Here is a 27554-nt window from a genome sequence, read left to right as displayed (position 1 = left end):
TTTCAACGTACCCGCAGTTCAATCCGTGGCGTAAGCTCGCAGCTGCCGTTCGGCCTCTGCCTTGATATTCGCGTAGCTTGACCGAGGCGAGGGGAGGAGGAGGAGGAGGAGGAAGCAGCTTTGGGAGGCGTCACGTGACCTGTCAAAGGTCTAGTCCGGTCACGTCCGGGCGGGTGTGTCACCGGAGCTTCGCCCCCGGAATCGGGAGGGTACATCGACGGCGCCGAGGGAGCTACGCGGTATTATTTACTCGGGCTAAACGTCTCGAGTACGTGACGCGGCAGGAAGTACTTAGCGCCACCCTTTCCCGAAAGAATATCGGTCACGAGGTGGACGGATAGATTCTTGTTTCTCGGAATATGTCTTTCGGCGAGGTCGTTTCGTCCTCGAGAGAAAGGGTGAAACTGTCGAAAGATTTGGAAATTGGAGTGGCGAATTTTTGAAAACGGGAACGTTTGGTTTATGGAATTGTAAAATGTGTTTGGTCGAATTAGTATGGAAAACTCAAAATCTAAGAAATAATGGGGGGGGGGGGGGGGGGGGGGAATTCCTTTTAGCAAAATTTAGATCCTGAAAATAAAATTCAGAAATCTTCTGCGATGTTTTGGCAGAAAGTTTCCTGCGTATCGTTGCCAAAAGCTCCTTGCGCATACACTTTCATCACAGAAGATTGAAATTTCTTTTCAGGACACGTATTGCCGTAATTTATATTTCGCTGAAAGGAATTTTTGGTCACATCTTTATTAGTCATTTCAAAATCGAAAAACTAGATACTGTCTAAATTTCATTGGAGTCCCACCCGAAAATGAGCTTGACAGCCCCATTTTAAACATAATTCTGAAGGAAAGCACTCCAACATGTTTTCAATCGATGCAGATATAAATAAATGGCACTAACTTCCCTATTTCGGACACATTGTCACTATAAATTTTATTGTAAGAGTAATAATGTTGAAAAAAATCTGTAACTGCGAGGTTGTAGTCGGCATTTGTGATACTATCTGAGAGAAACTTCGCACAATCGTGTCAGGTAATCTATGCGAATAGCATAGATTTCTTTTTTTTGAACATCATTACTCTTGATTCAAATTTATACTGAGAATGTAGCCGAACACGCGTGTTTTAAATGGAGAAATTAGAGTTAACATAGGAACCTTAAGAAACTAGGAATTACTTTTGACTTATTTAAAGTTGATTTGAGGGGTGGCACGGAAAAAATCGTCAACACCCTAAACAAGGACCACCCTGATGTACAGGTATCGGATTACTTAAAGCCTTGTAGAATAATTATATCTTCCACAGTCAGTCAGGATTGGATCACACGCGCACAGAGTTCGATGCAACGAACATTAGTCGAGTCAAAATAGGTTTGAACAAAGAATATTCCGCACGAGGCTGCATTTTTGTGTATAGAGGTCGTCGATCCTCAGGTATTCAAATCTGAAGTAACTTTTCAGCTTCATAGCCGGGGTTTCGATAAAACAGTAATATTTGACGTTTTTTTCGTGTTTTCCTCAAAAACCGCTATCGACAGATGAAAAATGACTTGACCATCGTGCAGAGCAGAAAATTTGAAATCGACTTATGTCCTCATATGTCGAAAACAGAATTGGATTAACAAATTTGGAAAAAGTAAATTCCAGTTGTCGTCGGCATCTGGGGAATTTTGGTGAAACGATTTCTTTTTCTTTAATTTGTTAATCCGACTCCGTTTCCGACATGCGAGGACATGATTCGACGTAGAATTTTCCGCTCTACACTATGGCTGTATCAGTTTTCATCTACTGATAACAGTTTTTGAGAAAAACGCAAAAAACTTTACTCATTGCTGTTTTCCCAAAACGCCGACTGTACAGCTCAGGAATGACTTCAAATTTAAGTTCCTGAGGGTCGAAAACACCTGTCGGCACAAAAATGCAGCCGTCTCCCAAATGTTTTTTTTCAATTCAGACCTATTTTGACTGAACTAGACATAGATACAGAGAAACTAACGTGACAGGGTCGCGAACTGTACACAGTAAGGCGATACTTGGCAATACGCCCAGTTTTCGCCAACCGACCGACAGCCGACGCAGTCGGCTTAAGACTGCAGATCCGACAAGCCTTATCACTGCCTATTCAATTTGAAGGACGACACAAGGTGACAACAAGGGTCCGCGGAACGTGCTCGGTTATCTTGAATCAGGTGAAGGTGACGGAGACTAAATTCTGTGTTGTTGTATCTACTTCTTCGAACCTGTAGAATGTGTAAACACTGAACTTGCCGCGATCGGTAATATGATGTTCGATCCGTGCATTGAAATAAGGCTTTGTAATAAGTACCAGAATTGATGAATTAAAAGTTGAATAAACGCTAAGAAAAATTGAGTAAAACAGGTATGGTTAAAAAAAACTGTTTGAATGTTGTTGGAATTATGGAAAACGAGGTACGCCTAACCATTTTGCGCTATCGTCGATCCTTTTTTGGTTATTGCAACGCAAAATCAGTTTGTTCGGCTAACTCTACTTTTTTAGTTAAATAAAGCTTTAACGTCAATTTATCGTTGCACGAGCATTCAATTTTCGCAACAGTTACAAGAAAATATAGTAACAGTGATCGTAGTGAGAAAGAATATTTTATATAAAATAATAAAATATAGAAGTATATTTTTCGATTGTGGTGAAAAATGAAAATAGTTAAGGACTGAGCGGTAACCGGAACTAAAAATTCCTCCCAATAAACCTGCCATTGAAATAATTGAAACATGCTTTTGTCACAAGGCAAAGAACTTGAATCTATTCGAAAATTTCATCCAAGCCATTGTTTCACGGATATGCAGCTGATAATATCCACAGAAAAGTTTTCGATTCGTTTTCAATTTGTCATAGATATTATCCGTCAAGCTAATGATTTGCCAGAATTATTTGTAGGTCGTGTATCCCAAATAGTTGAATTATGTCGTTCGAATGAATTCTGAAAATGAATCTATACCAACAACTCATCGCTGGTTGATGAGCCGTATAATTTATTGGACTACCTAGAAAGTCCGGAGCGGGTAATATCTTATCAAATTGTTTTTCCAATTACTGTCCAGATATGTAGTTACAATTTGCACGTATCATGTGTAAACGTAATTTAACGTAATTATCGCTCATTTAATCACAGAATAGAACTTTACCAACTATAAAAACATCGTGCCAACTGCACTAAATTTTTTTTAACATCAGTTATTCTTCAATTAAAATTGTAAGGTGATTATTAACTTCCTTTTGATCAACATAAAATGGGAGTAAACAAGAAATTCTTGTCTACTATTTTGAAAAATTACTAATTATCGTTGTTACAATTTTATGAATTTTTAAAAAGGCGTTTGTGAGTTGAGAATAAAATTTGAAACTTGTTCTGCGACAGTCTAAGAAACTAATTTCATTTCAGAAAAATACGTTGTAGTATTTGAAAAGTTTCACAACAACGAAATAAACTGGACCTTGAAATTTTCATTACTTCTACGATACCTTGACAATTATTACACTTTGTCTAGACATTGATATAATGCTTGGTCATGTTTTATTACTATTTTTTAGTGCCTGATTATTTATATTTGATCCGTCAGTTGAATTTATCTCAGCGTTGAACAGCTCCTGCGGTAGCTCATTGAATTCAAATGAGGCAAAAACTGAGCTGACAGTAATATCAGAAATGACACAAGCTGCGAAACACATTCGTACAGGCAGCCTCTCCCTCCACCCGAAAAACTGCCGACCTCCGACAGCAAAAAGCTCGTCCACAGCTTTTTCCTTTCATTGCAGAGAAACAGGACATCTGTCCCAGTTGACGATGAAAAAGATTAATAATACCGAAATTTCGTTCACCAGCCAGGTTTCAGCATTAGAAAAGTTTCAGAGCTGTTTCGAAAACTGCTCGATAGTTCGTGTAAGTTGACAGTTTTTAAAAAACTAATAATCCGTCAAAACGTGCATGATATCAAAATGAAAAATCTCTGCAATCTTGAACATAGGAAATAATATTTCCCCGTTTAAAGAAACGAAAATAAAAAAAAACAAAAAAACGTGACACGAAGTAAATTGCACGGAAAAATTAATTAAGCTTCAATGAATAATTGTCACCGGCGAACGTATATTTGAATCTCTCTTCTTCTTTTTTTCAATAACTCGTAAAGCTTTCAGATGCCGGAAGTTCTCGCTTTAATTCATTCAATGTTTTCGCGCGAGAACTTCGGGATCGGCGGAGGCTGATTTTGATTAGTTTTTGAAATTCTGATAAGATTATACCGGTTACTTTTGCGAACTGTTGCCGAAAGTTATCCCCGTCGTTATAAAGCGCGGAGACAAAGACGATCAGCGGGAGAACGTCGGCCAATTATACCCTCGGGAATAATACCATTGTTAGAAACAGTCCCGTGATCAATGCCGGGCTGCTTTATACCAGGCTTCGAGTACGCGCTGCACCAACGACTCGGATATTCAGGACATGTACTTCGGTTCGAGGTTAAGAAAAGTTCGCTTTCCTTTAATCAAGAATTCAAGATCCGGCCGCGAATTATGTATATTATTCACCCGTCCGAAATGTGACCCGAGTTTTCATCAGTTGGATACTCAGCGAACAATCAAGGAGCTTGCGTTAGTTCAGCGTGCTTTGTTATTTTAATAAAAACGTACTTTTCTCTCTTCTGCAATTTGAATTTGCGATTTCAACCAACTCGGGAGCCTAAAAGTGCGTGTCCAATGTATTACGAGTAAAAAAAAAATTGACAAAAATTGAACACGCATCGATCGATCCTGTGAGATTCTTTAGATTTCAGGTCATTTTTCGTACACTTATCCGGACCAAGGGTGAAGTGAAAAAAACATGGAGTATCAGTAACGACTAATTCCAGCGGTAACATTTGATCCGAAGCCTGCAGCTATAAGGGTCTGTTTTTCAATAAGAAATCGCGAAAATTTCATCATTCGAATAGCCGAGCAATCGTATAATCACCCATCGGAAAATCGGCTAATCAATTTGAGAGATGCTGCAACATCAGAGAGCCGTGGGGTGTGTGTGTGTGAAAAAAACAAGAAAAAACGAATTCACTATCCTCATGAAAAGTCGGATGAAACGTCGACGACACAAGAAGCAAAGTTAACAGAAAACGAAAGTTCATTAGTACCTAGATACGAGCTGTTTTCACCTACAGCCACGAGCTTGCAAGCTTCCGCGAATATTTGTTACCCTGTAATAATTCGAGCTGTTATTACATATAAGTTACATCGTTTCAGAGTCGGTGATCGGAGCCGAGTTTATGCCTTGGCAGTTGCAGCTTGCCGCATTAGTATTTTCTTCCTTCGCACCTTTGAATAACCGCAGCAGGTGTTTTCGCTCTGAATTTTTCTCGAACTACGACGCGGCGTCTACCGAAGCTGGCATCAGGCGAGACGTATCTTCCTTATTTTCTTATTTCCTTTCGAATTTTGGCGAACGCGTTGAGTCGTAAATTTCGTCGTAAAAAGGCAAAAAAGGAGAGGGAAGAAGAAGGTAAAAAAAATAAAATAAAATAACGCCCCTCGAACGAGAGACCGAACCCGCCGGGCCACGCGAGGAGGTGATAAATTATGCACGATGGATCTGGCGAAGCTTAGACCTCAAGCTGAAGCTCAAGCTCAAACTCTGAAGCTCAACGATCAAGGTCGAGTGTCTTTTGGTCCTCTCATTCAAGGGGCGTGTGACAAACCTCAGGGTCGCCCGTAAGAAAAAAAAAATATCCCCACCTTCTTTATCCCTCATCAGATTCATCTTCAATTCTTTGTCTTCGTTCGTATTTGAGGTTCATTTATCCCGAAGCGTATGTTTCAAAAGTGGCTTAGTCCACACGATTTCGCGTAAAAAGAAAGTAGAAAGAAAAAATAAAACACAACATCAATTTGTACATTTAATTCGAAGTTAATTAGAATACTCGATTAAGCTAATTTTGTTTTTTTTTCTTTTTGTTTTTCACTAGATACACGCAATAAACTCATCGCTATGTGACAAAGTTTTTTAATAGTCGGAACGTTCGATCGATCGAAGTTGATAATTAAAAATTAGCATCGGACCGATGCCGGAGTTATTTTCGTCTGGGAGTAATTTTGCCCCTTAGTTATTACTATGCATGAAATAAACACCGAGTTGTTTATCTTGGAGCAATATTAACTCTCTCGTCTCTCTCTCTCTCTCTGGCTCTCTCACTCTCTTTGGGGAAGGCGTTCGGTGTTCTTGCCTCGCCGAGGTCGGGTCCGCGACAAGTTAAACAGTTTGGCAAGCATAAAAAGTGAAACTTACTTAACCGGGTTGAAAGGGGTGAATTCATACCGCGGTGTTGCGGGGCGGAAGGGAGGGAGGGGTAGCGACTTGAAGTGATTAAGATGGTGGCTAAGATAATATGGAACCAGAGGCTTACTTGGTAAACATCCCAACTCCTCGCCGGCGGCTCTCAGACTCTCGGCTACATCGTGCACACAGGGCTAATTTATTGCACCTCACAGCCCTTCAGGTAGGTATTCACATTCAGCTTTTCTCTCTCGGCCCCGGCGATCCATTCCGGAGAGCCGCCAGCCCATTATCCCATTATCCCATTAGCAATTAATTTTCACCCACCCCCCTCCGCAAAAAAAGTTTCAACCAAAATTTGCCAATTTTACATCTTTGTGTGGATTTTTTTTCTCTCGCTCTCTTCGTTCGTTTCTAAATTTTTTTTCTCTCCGTACAGTTTTTTCGCAAGTCCGTGTATCTTCATGCAGGCGATAAACTTTCGGAACCTTTGTATTGTTAACTTTCAAAATATCGCGAACTTCCATATCAATATCCAGCCTATTGCGAATAACACAGCTCGTTTGTTTCAATTCATCGTTTTTCTTTGTAGCTAATTCTTTCTTTCTTTCGTTTTTTTTTTTTTTTTTGCGAACTATCAAATCTTGCAATGAACACCAACATTTCCTTCTCTCATATCCAAGCAATTGCTGAGTATCATAAACGAGTTCGGAATATCTTGTTCCGAATAATTTCACCCCAATGACGGATTTCCGAAATCCCGAGTCCCGGTTTCGCCAATTTTCTAAATCACGTTTCGTCCGTTTCTGTGAAAGCTGTGAGTCGATGCTGGGGGAGGGGGGGTTAGAAATGGCGAGAAGAAAAATTTGCACGCAAAGAAATACAGGCACGCCTCCGCCGACGGCGTATAACGGCGACGTCTACGATGTAGTAATTCGGAGCAGCGAAATGACTCTCGTTTAAATAACCGTACCTCGTTTTCTGTTTCAAGCACGTACTTACGCGTAATATATCCGCGAGGTCGACGGAGCTGGCAGACCGCTGTACCAACCGAAAAGAGACAGCGAAATATCCACTTCACAGTCGAAGGAAAAGAGCGTCTGATAAACGACGGGCATAAATTTGAAAAAGACAATGGCCTCGTCGTCGACTGCTCCCCTCATTTCCCGTGCGCGGTTGAAAAATTTGTAGAAAAAAAAAAAAAATTAATAAAAATGGAGAAAACAAGACGCGACAAAATAGAGAAGGTATATAAGACGATTCCGTTTCGGTGCGTGTATAAGATATCTGATCTACCCCTTTGATTACTATTTCATTATAATCCACTGCATCGGGTTATGAAATTTCTACTACGGTTTTGTCGACTTTACGAACCGTATAATAATAACGATTGATCAACGAGTCGCACTTGATGCGTGAAAAAAACGTCATCACTGTACGCTTCTTATCGTTTAAGGAAGATTGAATTGCGAAAAGACGAAAAATCAGAAAGAAAAAGAAACAGGTCAGCGCTGATTGAGTCTAATTTCCTCAATTTTTTAGGATAACCGAATGAATCAGGTTCAGATTTCCGGACGATCGTACAATAGTTCATTGAACGGGGTCACAGATGTTACGAAATTAAATTTTCTCCAACCAAAGTTTGAGAAACAACAGATAAAGTCGACCGTTTATCTAGAAACGTATCGGATGTACAGTCTGGACGAAAAACAGTCAGGAAATACGATTTCAAAATAATATGTCATCGATTTATTGCAGCAATATTTTCACAAGGTGGTAAAACGTTTAATCCGCAAATATGAACGAACAAATCTCGACCGGTTATAATTTTATACAGCGGTGGAATAATTGTAAAATTTTCTTTGTTAAAACCATGTTATCGATGAATTTTCAATAATTTGTGAATAAAGCTAGTTTTCACCGGTAAGGAGTTGTCTTCAAACCACCTTAAATCATTTGTTTCTCACCACCTCCACGTGTGCAATTTAAATTGCAAACTATGTTCAAGGAATATTCACTGTACAACTTTTAATTAATGAACTTTGAGCAGCTGTTATTAGAACATACATTCCTATCATAATTAATATTCCAAGAATCAAAGAAACACAATTTTCGCAATAATTTGCCAAATTTCGACGTTTTAATAATTATATCTACTTAGCGGAATGCTTATTTGGAATCGCGATGTAAAACACGGTACATCGAGCTTCAAACGGGAAGCGACCGGTATAATAACAATGGGAATAATCAACGGTTCGGAATTAGTACCGCGTCCGCTTTTGTTTCGATAAGGATCTGCAGGCTACCAAGTAAAATCACACAATCATTATACAGGGGAGTATGAAAATTCTCAAAGTCTCCTTTATTCACTCCGCTGTTCACCGCTGTTGGCTTTCCACGTTGTATAATTAACACCCCCCTCCGCGCCGCTCTTATTAGCCTTCCAGCAAAGATGCAAAATTTATTTCTCTATCTCTCTCTCTCTCTCTCTCTCTCTCTCTCTCTCTCTCTCTCTCTCTCTCTCTCTCTCTCTCTCTCTCTCTCTCTCTCTCTCTCTACCGTTATTCGTGCAAAACTTGAAGTCCGAATTGATTCGAAAATAAAAAGTACATGTAACCACGAGAAAGTTAATTAGGATATTGTTCCTTTCCGTGAAGAATCGGAAGAAACGAAATACCGAATTAGAAAAAAATTCTTTTAGATCATTTATCCGATCGGACAGCTTACTTCCTTCGAAGGCTTTTCAGCAACAACCGAAGTAAAAAATTACAAGCTTGATGCTGATAGCTGGAGGCTTACAGGGTCCGATGTTGCGGTTCATATTAGCGAGGGCATGCAGTATAACATATATATATATATGTGTGTGTGTGTGTGTGTGTGTGTGTGTGTATATATATATATATATACAACTGAATTACGATGTTGGCTCACGGCTTGACGCAGACGACTAGTAAATACCTATTCCCACACGTACGGTGGACTGTTCTATGCGACTAGCTCATTCCCGTTTGGTATTCTCCGTACCGGAAGTGACATGCGACTCTGTTTACCGACGGACAACACACCCTATACTTCATTCAAAGTGATCCGATTCCGCATGCGTACCTTAAATACTGAAATATTTAAACGCATGCCGATTTGATTTGAAGCCTCTAGCAATCAGTAGTAATATCGGACTTCCGGTGATACTTTGATGGAAGAGAACAAGTTTCTGTTTGATTTTGTCACCGATAGAAATCGAGATACCAGTTATTTATATGCACCGAATTATCAATTTATTCAATTAGAGATTATATGATAATCGTTTTTTCCTCTATTTTTTTTTTTATCTTTTTCCTATTTTAACGAGAACTGAAGTGAACCGACGAAACTAGAGGTTTGCTTTTTTTTTAAACAAACTTCATTACATGACTCGGGGAAAGTTTGAGAACTTTGGCACGTATTTGACGATAATTAATTGATATATACAATATTTCGTAATTAACCAACTTTGCGGGTTATTTTATAAAGCATAATTCAGTTAGAAATGTCTGATGAAAATGTGATGCTTGATTGGGCGGGTGATTGAATATTCTCACGGGTGATATTTCTCAAGTTCATTGAAAGTGTCGAAAAATCTATTCCGAATAAAAAGAAAGGAAAATATTTAGTGAAGCTTGAATCAAATCTTATACTTCGACATTTAATGAAAACCATTTCTTACAGACTATGCATGTTAAGAAAATGTACAACTTTGGTTTGATACTAAATTAATTGTTTCCAAATTTCTTGATACAAGTTTATGCAAAGCTTACAAATAAATAACTTATCATTAGAAAATCATACCTTCTGTTCCCTCGCCTCGCGTTATTTATTCCAGCACAGTTCTCGATTTGTGAAGGTCCAACAGCTTTAAGTAAAGCTGAAACTAGTATCCTTCAGCTGTATAATAATCGCTAGTTGTTTGCAAACCATCTTGTATCAATATAGCATCTTTTCAAGAAATTGAAACTTGAAAATCGTGGTAGAAAAAACGACCAAACCCCTAAAAAATGTGAATTCTAACTAATGCCAAGCCAAGTATGTAACATTTTGTGGGAATTTGAAAATAAAATAAAACAGACGAATACAAAAAAATGTACGAAATAGTTGAAAATAGTGTTAAAAACGTAATTATTCATTTGTTTATCTATAAGTTTATATCTTTAAACCGTTCAATTAAGCACAAAAAAAAAAAAAATAATATAAACGTAAAGAAAGAAATATTTCTACACGTTGCAAACAAACAAACTATGCTTGATAGTTTAACAGATTTAATACGAATAGACAGCACAAAGTGTAGTTCAATTATATAAAAATATAATTCAATTTAAAAACAAAGCATAAAATAGAATAACGAGGAGTTCAAAATATAATATTTGGACCATGATACTGTAAATACGAATGAGAGATGAAAATAGAACGACGATATTGCATATTGAAGGTAGAGAGAGTATAAATAGTTTATGCCCGTTATTTTATTTATTGACTCTCGTCAAGATCTTATTAGTGGCTTATTATCTGACCAGGATTCAGTCCGTTGCACACACTTGATAAAATACAATTTTACAGAAATGTAAAGTCGACTTTTCTCTTTCAAATTCTGTAGGACTACTAATGGTCAGACTTATTCGCTCATATTTCGAATTCTCTCTCCAGCTTTCTTTTAATCTCTCCTTTCTCGTCCTTCTCAAAGTTGTTATTTTTATTCTAATACAACTGTATTTTTATTTTTTACTTTCATTTCCCTTTACCTTCCCGTTTTCAATTTCTAGCCCACTTGTACTTTGTTTTTTATATTTTTATAGCATAATAAATGAAATTCCACGTATCTCCTCTTTGTCTCGACGTACGAATACCTTGGGCATTACGCGTCATCGCAAGTATCAGCAATTTAACAGTGATTGCATACGTTTGGCGGTTCTTAAAATTCGTATTACGTATTTCGAGAGTAAGAATGCGAATGGGTAGGTAAATTTCAAGGTTTTTTTTTTATTTTTATTTTTTTTTTTTTATTCAAGCACCGATGTATTCACGCGCCGAATAGATGCAGCAGGGTGTTCCGAGGTCTTTTGACGAAGCTGACACTGCACCGTATCTCGCGTGAAAAATGCCGAGTTTAGAGGGTGCGGCGCGGTGAAAAGTTGAGCGTTCATTTCTGCACGAAGCGAGAGACTGAAAGGGCCGGTTTTCAGAGGCGGTGAATTCCCGCAAGCGTCCTGTACGGGTGTATTCATACCGAAACTAAACTTGGGTAAACTGGGCCACGTTATTCTTACCTCGAGCCGCAAGGGCATCGCGGAAAAAGTAAAGTGGCTTTCTTAACCGTAGGTTGAACCGAATCGTCCTGAATTCAGGTACAACGCAGATCAGAACTCGCCGCGCAGTAACGCAAACTCGGAGATTTTATATCGCAGATTTCCCGTTCTGCATAACTTTGCAAAATATCAGCTCAGCGGATAAAATGTCTGTGAATTGAAAAGCCGCTGCGAAAAATATTCCGGGGTATGAGTAGGTGTGTTCTAGAAGAAGAAAATCTAACGTAGAACGCTAGAGGAAATTATACAAAATTGAAATTATTCGAACGATTGGTACTGAGAAAAAATTAATTATTGAGAGAAAATTTTGCCGCGCAGTAGCAGAATATTACAAAAAAAATATTGAAGTATTTTATCGAAAGTCGATAAATAATTTCAATAAAGCAAAGAAAAATGTGCAGTAAAAATGTAAAATTCGAGATCATGTTTCTTTCGCTGCTGCCATCAATTTATATTGGATACTAAAGTAAATTTCCGATCAGGAAAGAAACGTGACAGATAAGTAAGCTATTTCACGAATTTTAAGAAGGTTTATCGATCTGTGAGATATGCTACAATTGAGTCTGGAGAGGTGGAAGAACTTTGTATTCCAGGCAAATGACGGTTTTAAAATGAATCGATGTTCGTTCGGTATGATTATTGAGATGACCTACTGCTCCTCCGACGTTATTCATTCGTTCTTACGATTTACGAAGGAGAGTGAAGAACTACGATATCGATACGAATAGTCTGAGATGATCGAATCTTCAGGTGCACTCAGCGCGTGAAAGGAAATTTGATACCTGTACTCAGACAGAGAATAAAATTGAGTTATATTATAAAATGTAACGGAAAAGTGAAAGGATGAAAATTGTAGATGTAATCCGAGAGTTTGAACGAAATCCAAAAATATAAAACACTGAATGTGTAAACAAAAATTTGGATAGTGCTTTTTGATTTTAAATCGCTTCAAGATAATAGAAAATCTAAAAATTTGGTCCGTTCGTTAATAGTTAATTTTATTTAAAAAATTACCAAAAAACTTTTATTTATCGTTTTGACATCGTTGGATATTTAACTTCACAAAACTCTGTTAAACAGAAAACACTCTGTTTTTAACGACTTTGTAGAAATCGGTGTTCTGCACAAAACGAACCACGATAAAGTGGTATCGAAAAATTCTGAAGCGTTTTAAAACGAATTAGCTTCGATATCTAAACTTTTACCAAGCTCGTCTACCTCCCAATAAAATTTATGAACAGTATCAATTTTCAATCACCCGACCATCTCCTCAAAGAAACTAGAACCATTCGGCTTATCGAACCCCCTCGGAATCCCAACCCGCAACTGATCAGAATTCAACGAAGACACACATATCGTCGAAAAGGGGTGAAAAACTTTTCGGAAGAGCTGTATTATTCCTTAACCTCGACGCAATAAAATATTCGTGCAAACATATGCAGGGATGAAGGTATGAAGGGATGAAGGGAGAAAAAAAACAGAGAGAGAGAGAGAGAGAGAGAGAGAGAGAGAGAGATAGGGGGGCTTGAAAAATGCAACAAAGGGTGTCTGCACCCTGTGGACGCGTGCGCGGGGATCCGGTTGATTAAATAAGGTGTGTTGAAAGCTCCTCGAGGCTCTTTCGACTCCGGAGACCCCGCCACTACGTGTTTGGATAAACAGATCCACCCTCGGCTTCGCCCTGCTCTTAGCCCCGTCTGCGGTGGCCGTCCTCTGTCAGCCCTTATCGCCCCGGCAGCTACTTCCCTCTTTTTGCGCCAAGCTCGATGCTTTCGCCCGGCACTCACGTCAATCGTCCCACCGATCCATGCGCTCCCCGCTTCTCTAATTAACCGGCCAATCCGCCCCACTCGAAGTTCCAACTTTCTTGCGGCTATCAGACTCGAGGTGCAGACTGCAGGGTGCGGTAGCCGAGTGCCTCTTGTCCGGAGTTGAGAATTTCGATTTCGTTTTTTTTTTTTTGTTTTTCTTTTTTTTTTTAAGGGGGGGGGGGGAGGAGGTTACCGCAAGCGTTCGATTTTTCGCTGTTGAACGTTGTAATTATTCACATATCAGCTTCTTGTTTCTCTGCTTTGATTGAGAGAAAAAGAGGAAATTGTTGTAATCACCCCGAAAATAAAATGTCGAGTCTTCGCAAGATAACTCCACGTTTTGAAGTTTAGAGAATTACCTCCAATCGTTTTGTACGTATGTATATATGTGATGAATTGTTTTTTCGAAGATATTTCATCAACGTGTCACCGGATTTCAATGATTTTGGTCACAAACGCAGCGGATTTTTCAAACTTGGAACTAATTGAATTTTGGTTTTGATCGGTTCAGTCATTTTTCAATTATTTAAATAACAAAATTCCAAGAAATCAAATAAAAATAATGATGTCTTGAGAATGGGTGAATTGATTTGAACGAAAATTGGTTTACCACGACGGTTTTTGGGTCGCTCATCACGAATCAAAGGTCAGATTTGCAAGCTTTAAATTCGGCGTATTCAATAAGCTGAAAAAGGCAGGTCCTCCTCGGTTTGTTGGATGGTTGATCACGAATCCAAAGTTAGATTGCGCAATCCAAAATGGCAATTCATTATGGTGGACAAAAAAATCTAAGAATCATTCGATTTTGATAAAAATTGAGAGGCGCAGGGTTTTGGATCACTGATAACGAATACAAGCAGGTTAGACTTCCAAAGTTTGTAATGGTAGATCCATTACAGTGGTTCAAATTTAAAAAATGACCGTCATATTTTGATGTAATATGGTATCCGAGGGCTAATCGATAATAACGGATCTGAATTTGTAGTCTGAAATTCGAATTGGATGTTATTTTTTTTTTTTCTCTATAAACTTGGAACCTGCTTTGTGAAAAAAACCATCGATAAAATATTTGCAGCAAAATAAGTCCAAAACGGTAAAATTGGATCAAAAATACCAAAGACAAATTCGATATTGTAGCCCTTGGATTTTTTGTACCTTCTATATTTTCACCCTCACCCTAAAAAAGCATCATAATCGGCGCATTTCCCGAAACAACCTGCTCACCTCAACGTCAGCGAAATCTTAGTATCGCGTGTCGATAGTAATTGGTATAAACCCGATAGAAGAAGAAGAAGAAGAAGAAGAAATCAAGCCTTGTAATCAGAGAATATTAACGCGTTTCGCGATAACGGTTCGCAAAAAAGATTGTGCGGGTATATCCTAACGGCGTTACAAAAAACGAAATTTATTGTAACAATGATAATAATGATGGTAAAAATAATGCACCACAATCTTTCGAAGCTAACAGTTTCGCACGCAATCTGGCGTGACGAGATCTGGCACAAACATTATTCGCGCACATAATTGCTACGGTTGTCCCACTTTTCCGCAACGATTCGATCCTATATAAACTTTTTTGATTTCGAAACGTATTGTTATCTTATCTTAATTATATATAATAATGTTATAGCAAATTTCTTCATGAATTCGAAAAAAAGAAAAAATAAAATAGAAATTAAACATCAAATGCAAATGATCTTCCTCATAAGGTGAAACGCTCATCTTTTACTAGAATCTTTCTTTTAATTTAAACAAACTTTTTACGGCGTGCCATTTTCAAAAATCGCCAATTATCACTTTTCATCACCGTTGGTGACAAGGAAAGTTTTGGTTTCGGTTAAAAATCACTTTTTCTTATTTCAACCAATCTTTACGTTTTCGAACCTCCAGAATCCGAAAAACAGGTTTTCATAAAAATGTCGGTCTGTCCGATAAACTTCCGTGATCATTTCGAAAATGGCCCAGTAAAAAAATTTGAAACTTACAAGATTTTACGATGAAATGATGGGCATGAAAAATTTCCATGTCCCGTTTAATTTGAATCTCCGCTTCTATCGAAAATAAAGTTATTTTCAACGTTTTACGGACAAACCTATACTTTTGCCTTCTTATTTTTTTTTTGTAAATATGCGATTATGTTTTTTCCACTTTCGATATTTTCTTTTTTTAAATTTCTACGTGTTTTGTTCTTCAGAAATTCCCCTTTCTAATTACTCCGTCAAAACTATTTCATCTCGCTGCCAAATCCTATGAGTTTCAGATTGTTCACATTTCATGGCGATGAAAACTGTCGCGAAAAAACAGTTTTTTCGGCTTGGTTTTTTTTTTCTAAAAACATCCCAATGTCTCTGCATATGTTACGCTGTATTGGGATGAATGACCGAGTTCGACCTTCGGAGACCGTCGAAATTAACACATTTTCGGAACAGTATGTCCAAGGTGTGTAAAACGAATCGTATAACAGGTTTCGGCGTGACTCGAACTCGAACCAAACTTCCTAAGATTCTCGTTATTCACTCCCGATTCATTTATAATAGTGACAAACGGCTTCGCCTTCGCGTCCCTGCCCTCTCTTAAAGGTAGGAAAACACGGATTGCTGCTCGGCACCGCCAGGGACCAACACCTAATGATTGTTTAACTTCGCCTGCGTCCCCGGGAGTTGAGAGTGCAGAATTTCATCGGGAATGAGAAACTCGCGGAATTTTCCCGCACCTCTCAAAGTCGGAATTCGTTAATCGAGTTCCGAAGAGTATTTTGCTTATACGGGATCAAACAGCTTCTTCTCTGCAGTAATATTTGACTTCGTAAATCCAACTTCTTGATCACTTCGGATTCCCTCAAATTTTAATCTTACTTCAATTGTACGCGTGTAATTTATAAGTTTGTGTACCTACTTTGATCGTAATTTCGTTAATCCGCGTGACGAAATCTGCTCGAAGATGAATTACGGCCTAATTCTCTATATACGCGTGCCTGATAATCTTTTTTCTTTTTTTTTTTTTTTATTTTGCCAAAACGTAACTCTAACGAGTGAATATAAATATTCCACCGACATCTTCTAAAACGGCGAAAAGGTTCTCGACGATTTGTTTGCTTCGTTTAGAAACGGCGCGGAGGAAGAATTACTACAACCGCGAGGTAGAAAAGAGGTGAAATTTTAACGAGTAAAATAAAAATCGGATAAATAAAACTGTGGATCGTAAACTTGGTCCGCTTGCATAACTGCTTGAGCAACTTGTGCAAAATCTCTTAATTGCCGTAAACTTTGAGGCATCGCGAGTGGCGAGATGCAAAGCCGTGCATATGGAGTTTAATTAAGCCGCACTAAGTAGGCGCTCTGACTTTTCCGAAAATCTGACGGCACTTACTCAGGAAGGACGAAACAGCGGTATGAACGGGCGACACGAATTTTGCATCCGTCAGGGAAGAGGAGAATAATTTCGGCGTAATCCACGCGTCCCTGATCGCTCGGTAGTATTGAATTGCAAATTTTCGTCGATCTCGCAAATTCACTTACCCCTCCTGCAAAGTTTTATCGGCCTATATATTCAAATTCCTTATAGAGCTGACTTTGAGTCACCCGGCAGTTTCTTTGAGGCCCTGCAGCCTGCTTCGTGCGCGCTTTCAACGACTGTTCCGAGTGGTTAATTGAATAACTTTTCCCCGGACGAATTGAGCGATGCCGTATATATATATATGTATATATATATATATGTATATATACATACGTACCTGCATATTATATCCCTCAAGATGTACATACAATCAATTAACGGCACGTCACTCGAGCCCAAAATTCCCATCATCGTCAAACCATCGCGCAGCTGCTTTGATAAACCTCACCTGCACTTCGAATATTTATCTTGACCACGAATGAAAAATGTTTCTCGCAAAAAAACGTTTGGCTATAAATTGACGCTCGCTGCAAAATTGACCGAGAGAAGCGATAATTGCTCTTTCCTTTTTCTTTCTTTTGTATTGCATCGGCAAACATGCCTATCGACTGTTTGGAGTGATTTTGAGAATTCAACTAGAGTAAATTTCACTCTTCAAATATACTAACGGCGTATGTGTGTTTTCAAACAAAGACTTCGGAGAATTTGAAAAAACGTGGTAATTTTTTGGGAAAATATAATTTTCATCGTTGTATTATTGCACTATAAATCAGATTAATATACATATAATTACCGAAAAATTTTCATTTTTTTGAACTCAAATTCGCAAATATTCTCTTCATTTTTTATCGAGTCTTTATAACTTTGCTTCACGTAGAAACCCCGAGATCTAGGGGTCGAAGGATCGACGGTGATCGAAAATTTCGAATGCGGGTGTATCTGTTCGCCCTAATCTGTAATACCGAAGGCCATTTGATTTCTCGAGGGTCTTCGCCAGCCTCCAGGGTGTAAGGGCCCTGGACGATCCGGACGTTCCACCCAGCTTTGACCTATTCGAGGAAAATAATTATCTTTGAGGGTGTATTCAACGGCCAAGATGAAAGGTAATCCGCTCAACCGAAGGTCCACCTTGCAAGCCCCATGCCCCGTAGTTACAAGCTTTTCTCCCGAAACCTATAAGAAAGTAATGTACTAACCCGTCCAAGGCGATGCCCTCAAAATTCACATTAAGAAGCCGGATTTCTGATGCATCAATTTTCATACACCCGAACACGCGAAATTGAATCTCATTTCACTTCTGCCTCTTCTTTTATCCCCATTTTATGACAAGAAATTTTGTGCCTCGCGTTGAGGTCGGAATTTGAGGAATTGATGAAAATCGGTGAAATCAATGCGAACGAAATACGTAAGATTAAAACAACTGAGGAACGCCAAAGGAGATGTTCTCACAACTCGCGAGATCTTTCGAGTTTATGTAATTTGAATTTCCCTTGTGTCTATACTTTCGATTCAAAGCTTTTCCGTGTTTCATCCGTATACGCAGGCGATATTGATAAGGTTCGACGATAATAAAGTTGAGAGAAAAGTGACGGGTTTTCTCAATTGTAAAAGTCACTTGTTCCACGAAAGAAAAAATATGGAGTGAAAATCAGAGCAAATTTCATACAATTGGCAAGCAGTGTCATATAAGAATTAGATTCGAGGTTTCGGTTGAATTTTGCTATTACTGCTGTAACGCAAATTTGATTTTTTTCTGAAAATTTTCCTCGCCCGTTTTACTATTCAAATTTGATAAAAGACGCTGGAAATACGGGTTCAAAATTCGTTGCACTCATCGTCTACCTTTCCATCTATAATTGCGAAGACGATGCGTTAAAACGCGAATCGGCATGACCTATCAAGCCGTCAATTACGCACTTGTTCAGAAACAATTCGAGACCGTGTCACAAAGTTGTTATATTATTATGGGAAACGTTGCGCGACAAACGTTGTGAAAGGTAATCGGAGGTAGTATCGAAGCTAACAATTTCCGAATTAGATTTCTTGGAAGGTACATCGAGGTCGGAGGTCGAACATTCGAAACACTCTGACAAGAAACTTGCTACTCGAGTCTGCAGGGGTTAATAATTGTTCCTCAAAGTGGAGACGAGGATGCGAAGAACACCAGAGAATTCTATGCCCACAATACGGGAGAACTTGACGTCTGCAGGAAACGTTACACAGTCAGAAAGTGGAAATCAACGTACCCGATCCTTTCCATTTGTCGCGGATCCTCTGCATGGATCTATTCTCACGAAATAAGCAATATACCATGTAGCAGAGCTCTCGTTTCTCCCTCACCTTTTGCTTCCGGCGAGCATTATCCTCTCTCCGCCCTGCAAAGTAACTCACAATTTCGGAACGCCCCATAGTTAGAGACAGTAAAAGCTCTGGGGAACTCCTCGAGCCTCGTCGAGTGTTAATTACTCAAGATCAGAAGCAACTAATTGAAGAACCGAGTCTCAAGATATTCAGATCGTTCCTCGATTCCTCTCATATAAATTATGCGACCAGAGCAATCAGTCGGAGGATTATCGAGAAATGATATATTGTGTAAAAAGGAGACAAACTCGGTCTTTTCGGGCCGAGCGTGAGTTTCCAACACGAGTGGTAGAGGAATATTGCAAATGCGCACCGCGAAAAGACCGTTGCATCCTTATTGCACGGAATTCTTTATATGCCAAGAGTATGTTACGCGTTTTATCACATAGCACGAAATTGAGGTTATGGTTGCATGATGATGGATTTGTTCGCGACAGCGCATGCGCGGAGTACAGAAAACACCACTTTCAACTCCCAGGACTTGAAAGTGGTACTTTCCCTACTCCGTGCATGCGCATATTCGCAGAATCACTCGACCCTCATAGAAACGGATACTTTGTATGCGGAAAAGACGCATGAAAAAAGGCGTAAAACATGATCGCGTTATATGAACAAAAGTTCTCGTGTACCTGCCAATACCTCATTTAGTTGCGTCTTTATTTCCGCAGGTTTCTTGGGTCCGTAAACGGGGCGAAGAGCTGCACCTTCTGACCTTCCAGACGTTCACGTACTCAAACGACGCTAGGTTGTCGCTTGATTATCAACCCCCAAACGACTGGCGCCTTCTGCTACGATACGTGACCGAGTTAGACGCCGGAGTCTACGAGTGCCAGGTCACCGCCCATCCCCCGCTGATCAGGGTCGTTTACCTCACTGTTTCCGGTACGTATTCACTGATTCTATTCCGAAAATCGTGTATCTCGAGCCAATCTTGGCTCGAGGAATCAAAATATCGCCGGAGGAGGTAGAAATCCAGGAAAAGTCTCGATCTGATCTGACTCGGATCAACTCGCAGAACAAGGAATTACGGTAATGATTACTCGAATGTTTTTCAACGAGGTTAATTCGAAAAAATCAATACTTGTTACTGATTTTATTACGAAATGATCGTGTATCGAGTAGCTGAGGTCCAGAGTAAATATGAATCCCGGAATTGTATCCGATTGAATCACTTCGTTTCAAATAGCTTCAAAGTTGTTAAAAACCCAGTAGATTTGTTTCATGTCACTCTATGACGTGTGGGTTTATTTCATTCGGAAGACTGCTTCAATATCGCCATTCATTGATTATAATATTAAATATTCAATGATACTAGGATGATAAAAAAACAATATTTCAGTAAACTTGTAGAGAATAGTGTTCCGTATGGAAGGAGCCGTCAGCTGAACTTGAAGGATGAATAATTGTTTCACGAAAGAATAGCGAAATTCCAAAAGCTTGCGAGCTTTGAAAACTTGACAAACCTTGGAGGCGTTGACGTGCACTAAAAACTTTGACAAGAATTATAAGAATTCGAAAATATAATGATGTGTTTTCATTGCAGAACAAATTTATCACTGATACGATTAATTTTTGAGATATATTATAGCCAACGTAAAAATGTTAATTCATCCAACTTACCGGCGGGCATCGACTGAATAATTTTGTTCGATCTCGATATCGGAGTAATAATTGAGTGCCCTAAACTTGGCGTCAAGGTTGTCGACCGACTCGAGGCGTCTCTAGAATCTGAATATCCGGTCCGCGGTCAAACCCCGTGTCAATAATAATTTCCTCGCGATAAATTCGTTAACTATCGAGTACCTATCGTGAAAGCTGCAGGCCCCGAGCTCCTCGAGAATGTATTTTATCTTTTTTAATTCCTCCTTACTTCCTCGCCGGCGGAGAATAAGCCTCGGGAAAGAAGATAGCGCGATTTCTCTCGTAAGTATTAAGGGAATTACCGAGGGCAAGTACGGCATCATCAACCCCGAGAGCGTTTTCGCCCGTTGCGCTCTATTTTCTCTCTGATAACTACGCCCTGTTAGACCTATCCGCCCTTACGGATATTCTAGGTACCTACATACGTATAGGCACGCATAGGTATACACCCCATGTACCCGACCATGTATACACGTACATATATTAACCCGCCTCCGAAATATACTTGTAAGTAAGTGCTTACACGTGCCGAGCGGAGGGAAATTCTCCAGCAGTTCTCCTCATCATTCTGCAGATACGATAGCCGGCAGCCATTATCGTCATTTGGCTAAAATTATTTCCCATACATTACATACGCACAAACGTTATACAGATTTTCTTGGAAACACTTCTCAGGCCGTATTATCCGACCGGAATAATGCTTTCAATTTCTCCTTGTTTTCAAAGCACGGGGAAGTCGTTTGAACAATTCTGGAAGATCTTGCCTAATCATCCCATTGCAATTAAGCTCGCATCTTTCTCTTTCGCGCATTAAGCTCAATCCTGGTGGAATTATAAATATTTTGTAATTCTAAACAAACTGTAGTTAAAGCTTTGATTTTGTTACGATTAGTTTTATGTTATATGAACACGTTTAGAAAGTTTGCGAGAATTTCTTCTCTGAGTTTTGTGAAAATGATGTTTCAAGGCGTTGTATGCGATAAGGATCTTTCAAAATTGTTGCAGTAAGTATTAAGAGATATTTTGAGTAAGGTTTTGAAACATTTTAAAAAACTGGAAGGATTGGAAAATAGAAGGGTTACAATATCGATTTTCATAAGATGCAAAAACCATTTTTAAGAATATTATTTGATTGTACTGATTTTGTTGATTTCCCGCTACTTTCCGACTTTTCTATACTTTAACTTTCCACATCTTAGAAACACCATAAAATATATTTTCCCATCTTTGATAATCTTCTTCTATTTTCTGATATTCCATCACTTCTAGCCTCACATTATTGCATTACAACTGCGTTTAAAATCCATGAACACTGCGATGATGATGAGGACGATGATAAATGAATCAAATGTGGGGTCAAAATGGCGAATGTGGTGTTGGCGCTTCGATGATAGTGTGTGCGAATCGTTGAATAAATGACCTGGGAGGGCGGCTGGCAGCCAGCGGAGACCGGAAGGGACTCGGTGCAGCAAGTTTAAAATTTGGACAAACCATAAATGATCCGAATATAAACCGCGAGCGCGGTTTCGCATATGTGGATTTCGGTTACCGGTTGATACTTTGAAAATGAGATAATAGTTGATAGGTGTAGATTATCATGGCTCGCATTGAGAGGAATCTTTTTTTTCTTTCGCTCAAAATGATCGCGGAAAATTAATACACATATATGCATGTATTGCCGATGTTTGAACACGGTCAAAAAATCACCTTAAAAACGGACATCAATTTTAATAAATTTTTCGAAAAAATGACTGTCCATCCGATTCACATCAGCGTCAGCAGTTTTCCTCACCGTCGGAATAAGAGCAGCGGCTTAAACGAGCTTGCGATGGAATTGATCGATAAGCGATCGAGAACGGCGGAGTAAATTTTGAGGAATGCAACGATCCGAAGTCCCCGGTGCATCCCTTATCGGAATACGTGACGGCAGGTTCTGCAAGGCATCGCAATATGTAAGCGCATGGTGCAGAGCGCAGTGATCGGGGAGGCGTGATAGCCCGCAGCAATAAGCCGCGAAGAAATCGCGGTGTATTTTTCAGTCGAGAATAACCGAGATACAGGCTTACTCATTCATGCGGATCGTGCAGACGCGGGATCTGTCCGTTCGACTTGTACGCGGCAGGGTTATGAAGTATCTTACCAGAATCCTGGGCATGACCGGCATAAACAGGAAGGAAAAAGAAGCCCGCGTGCATGCCTTCTCTTCGAATCAAACGATATCCTTTCGGGAATGAGAGGGAGAAAGAGTAGAGAGAGAGAGAGAGAGAGAGAGAGAGAGAGGACAGGACGGACATGCATTTTGCAACAAGCTGTCCCGACTTCAAACTCCGGACGAAAGAGAATAAATTCGTTCGTTCTTTTTCAGCTGGAGCAGATCAACAATGATCCACGGCGCATGGTTTGAACCGAATCTCTTTATTTCCCCCGGTATGTACTCTTATCTCCGAAACTTGGAAGTCGGATTCGTTCCGGTAATACGAAGTTCGCGTTTCATGTACCTACGTAACGTGCGAGTCGCAGGCGGCTATGTAATCGTATATATTGGAAAGGGCGGTGCAAATGAGTTTCGCGGAAGATGGCAGCAAGAATGTCTAATAATCGGTGAAATTCTACACTGCAGCTGGTGCTTCTTGAGTATTTTGAAATAGTTTGCGTTTCTTCATCTCATATCTTTCGCTTCCTAACATTTGCCTCACTCTTGAAATAGTTGGCAAGTTTTTCGCCGCGACGACACGCCGAAAGCTCGAATGGTATTCTTCGATTTCGTTCGGCGGAACTTGTGATGCTTCATGTACCGGAGAATGAGTGATTTTTGTAATCCGTCGCAAGTTCCTACGTGAAAAAAATTTGCCATACCGAATGGTGTTCGAGAGACCGTGTCAGCGACAACGATACAATATTAAAATCGTGACTCAGGGTGAAAGAGATGAGAGACGGAAAATAGCTACGGTGAAAAGCTCGATATATATTTACCTCCGAAAAAATTCTTCATATCGAACTGCCGGCAATCGATCCTGCAGCGATCCAACTCGCGCGAGTGGCGCTCACTTATTTCCAGCTCAACTTAATACGCGAGGCTTGCGAAAAGCTCGCCTCCGGCAGCATGGCAGACTTCTTAAGCCCCTGTTAAAGTTAGATAAAGATTAACCTCTACTCCGTAATCGATTTGCGCACTAGCCTGCTATCCCTTGCTGCAGGCTATAGATTATGCCATCGATCCGGCGGCCCTTCCTGTTCGAAAAAGCTTCACAGGCCTAGAACTTTCATCCCTCTTCCTCTCTCACCCTTTTTTTTTTCATCGCATGCACGTACATGTATGAACTGCTGCGAATAATTGATCGTTTCGGTGCAACTTTTTTTTTCGCTCACAGGAATTTCATCATAACCAGAAAATAATTTGCGATATAAAGCTCGTTGAAGGATTATTCCGTAATTGTATTACGTTAATTTTCACTCACAGGTCTAAACGAGGAAAGAGAAAAAAAAAAAATAAAAATTCCAATTCACGATATTTGACGGGGAGGAATTGAATTAAATTATTTCATCAGTAATATTATTCTTCGAGAATGAACAGCGTGTTTCAATTCCTTTTCTTTTTTTTTTTTTTTTTTACACTTTCGTGTCGAATTGTATTTTCAGGTATGTATGGAACACAATGTGACGTTGCCGCAAGTTCCGTTCGAAAGACGTGCTTGCGGTATTACGGTCCGCAAGCTTTACAGGGGTGATAATTAAACTCCAGAGGTCAATTCACGGCGGGACACTGATTGCGAGATGCATGAGCGTGTCAGGTCGACGGGCGGAGACGCTTGCATGCGCATCGGGGCGTTGTTAATTCTAGCGTGAAATGAAAAATTGCATTACCCGTCCCCTCGCGGTGTGTGAAAAAAGCGGTAATCGTAATCGTTTAACCGCCGTGATGCATAATAAAGGATGAGAGAAAATTGTTGGACCGGGGTAAACGCGCGAGGTGCAGAGCCGGCGCATCAGGGATATTATATCAAGGATAAAAGAGGTAAATCCGCGAAATATTTCTCCCCCGACCACCGAGGCCATGACGGTGCCGTGCGCAGTTGTTTCGACTTAATTTTAAATTTCTCTCCACGATCCCGGGAATTTATCCTCGTAAATAACCGACTGCTGGTGTATCTTTAGGTCGATCGTACCCAGCAGAATGCTACCGTTGCTCTCGTTCTACGACGTGTCACTCTGTCGCGCCTCGCAGCAAGTAATAAATTCCGGATCGTATAAGAAGAACGATGTCGTGATAGAGGGGGAAAAGGAGGGCGGAGAGAGAGCGAGAGAGAGAGAGAGAGAGAGAGAGAGAGAGAGAGAGAGAGAGAGAGAGAGAGAGAGAGAGAGAGAGAGAGAGAGAGAGAGAGAGAGAGAGAGGGAGGGAGAAGAAGGTAAGAATTTTGAAAGACAAACGGCGAGGAGAGAGAGATAGAGAGAGAGAAAGAGAGAAAGAGTCGTTGTAAGAAACAAAAGAGACGGAAAGAAGTATGGTCTGCGATCTGAGAAGCTTGAAAGCTTCGATGCAGTTGGCGCGTATAAATCAACCGTTGCCAATACCGAGCTTTACCGGAGCTTTTATTACAGGTTTACTCAGCCGTTCTAACAGTGTTTACAGAGATCTCGCAGTTTAGCCTTGCGTTTATATTTTCTTTAATGAATCTTGTTCGCAGCTGCTTTCCCCGGCTGCGTCTTAGTAAGACTGCTGCTGCTGCTCTCTTAAAATTTTTTAATAAAACGTGAACGCACCCCTTACAAGCCTGAGTCCGCTATATTTCACCTCTGCGCACATACTTCACTCGTACACGCGTGTTTAACACCTGCAGACGTCAAACGCGCAATCGATCCGAGAATGATCTGCGGGAACCAGCTCTTATCACGTCAGAATCGATTCCAAAGCATTTCGAATCCTCGGGATGCAACTGTCTCGGTTTCGTCACAAAATACAGCCAGCCGTTCGGTCGTTAAGAGAGCAATGCCGCTCTTCGCCAAGTCTCGCAGAGAGAGAGATGTAAAAATCCTCGTGATTTTTGGCACAGCTCAATATAGTTGGCTTTCGAGATTTCTGTTCACAGCCTGGTCGACTTTAGGTCGCGTCAAGAAGACGACGGTTAGTGATGAGTCTTGACGTTACGATACCTGCTGTTAATTTTTTAGACATCATAAAACAAGCTGAAACTGCTCAAAGGAGACTGTATTCGACGTTTCATACTTCAATATTACTGCGCGATATTGAAGTTTGAGCAAATATTCCCTTGGTTCGGGACGTTTAAAGGATACGTCGTGCTTTTCGAAATGCGAAATTGTTCGAGATAAGTTGTCCGTTGCGTATTCTACCTATGCAGCGATGAAACGTTCACTGACATTGCTGAAAATCTCATCGTGAGAATTTCGAGATGAGATACTCTAAAAAAATGCAGTATTTCCGGTTATGAACCCTGACGTAAATTGCTCAGCCAAAGTTTGCTCTAGCTGAACCTGAATTCTTGCGATAATATGAACCGGAAATTGGCTGCGAATAAACCTGTTGTGTATATCCATGGTTACGTAGAGGCAACGCCGCACCTGTGAGGTCTCGATGAAAAAGTTAAGGAGTGCAAAAGTGGGTATATTGTCCTGGTACTTTGTACCGAAAGCGTTAACTTTCCCGACGCGTTTTCGTCGAGAAAACGAAATGGACCAGGCCCCGGTTTTCAACTCGACTCGCAAGAAAGGCAGCCAAGCCTCTGTGTACCGCCACCACCCTGCATCACCCCCTGTATCAACGCCTTTGGGCTGCAGAGGAAAAGGCCGAGAGATTTTTTTCTTTCATCACGATTCTACAATACAGTTAACTCGATTCCATCGGCGAACTTCAGAATGAAGATAAATTTTGAGAGAGAGACAGAGAAAAGGAGAGATTGAATGAAAAGAAGAAAAGGTAAAAGAGAAAGAAAAAGGAACACGAAGAAAAAAAAAAAAAAAAACGAGGGGAAACTTTTCATCGCTTCAACTCCGAACATACACGTACAACAGAGAGCTATATATTGCGATGATCGTTATGTTCGCAGAGAGCGTGGATCGAGTAAATGGCGGAGAGCGGTCAATCGCGATCCGCAACATTTTCCTACGCATAAAATTCAACCCTCAAACTGTGTAATTAAAAGAACGAGAGAAGCAGTTTGGTAAAAAAGATGAAGGCTTCTATCGCGACGTGTTATTCTTAACGACACGTGCTACCGTACACCTTTCGCGGTAGAGAGGAAAAGATAAAGAGAATGACGTCGGAGGGGGAGGAGGGACAATAGACCTCGTTTTACTAAGCCAAGCATACAACACTGGCAAGCAGTGAACTATAAATGTACCGCGGTACATTATACGTTCAGATCCTCCTGAGCCGAGGCTTTCCTGCGGAGTGGGGAACTTCGAAAGTGCTTATACAAGCGCCATAATCAACGGTAAAGTAGCTAAATTCACCAAAACGTTGGAAAATGTTGAGCCGAAGCTGAGCCAACCACTCAAGACGAGGCGCGGAGGGTGAGGTATAGTTTTCTCATGTACGTTTTGTATCTCGTCGAGGACCGCAATTAAACGGTTCCAAGTTTTAATCGGTTTCTCAGCTGGGCTTGGTTAACCAAAATTCGCGGCCAGTCCTCGGTTCAATTATTCAACGGCCGGTGTTACAAGTGCCATAAATTTTGGCGTTTCGGTTAAAAGAAGATCGTTAGACCAA

General features: G+C 40.1%; 1 protein-coding gene and 1 long non-coding RNA gene across 3 annotated transcripts in view; one reads left to right on the top strand and one right to left on the bottom strand.

Moving 5' to 3' along the window:
* LOC124297876 (obscurin) overlaps positions 1–27554 on the top strand; it is a 205031-nt gene that overhangs the window by 105846 nt on the left and 71631 nt on the right. For both annotated transcript variants that reach the window (XM_046749220.1, XM_046749219.1), the window contains one exon: positions 19858–20071. In XM_046749220.1, the coding sequence (XP_046605176.1) occupies positions 19858–20071 (214 nt within the window). The remainder of the gene's footprint in view (positions 1–19857; positions 20072–27554) is intronic.
* The window catches only part of LOC124297877 (uncharacterized), a 154967-nt gene that overhangs the window by 77547 nt on the left and 49866 nt on the right, over positions 1–27554 (bottom strand). The gene's annotated exons all lie outside the window — the stretch shown is intronic.

This window comes from Neodiprion virginianus, chromosome 2 (assembly GCF_021901495.1).
Source record: "Neodiprion virginianus isolate iyNeoVirg1 chromosome 2, iyNeoVirg1.1, whole genome shotgun sequence".
NCBI lineage: Eukaryota > Metazoa > Arthropoda > Insecta > Hymenoptera > Diprionidae > Neodiprion > Neodiprion virginianus.
This window is presented reverse-complemented; position numbering and strand designations above follow the sequence as displayed.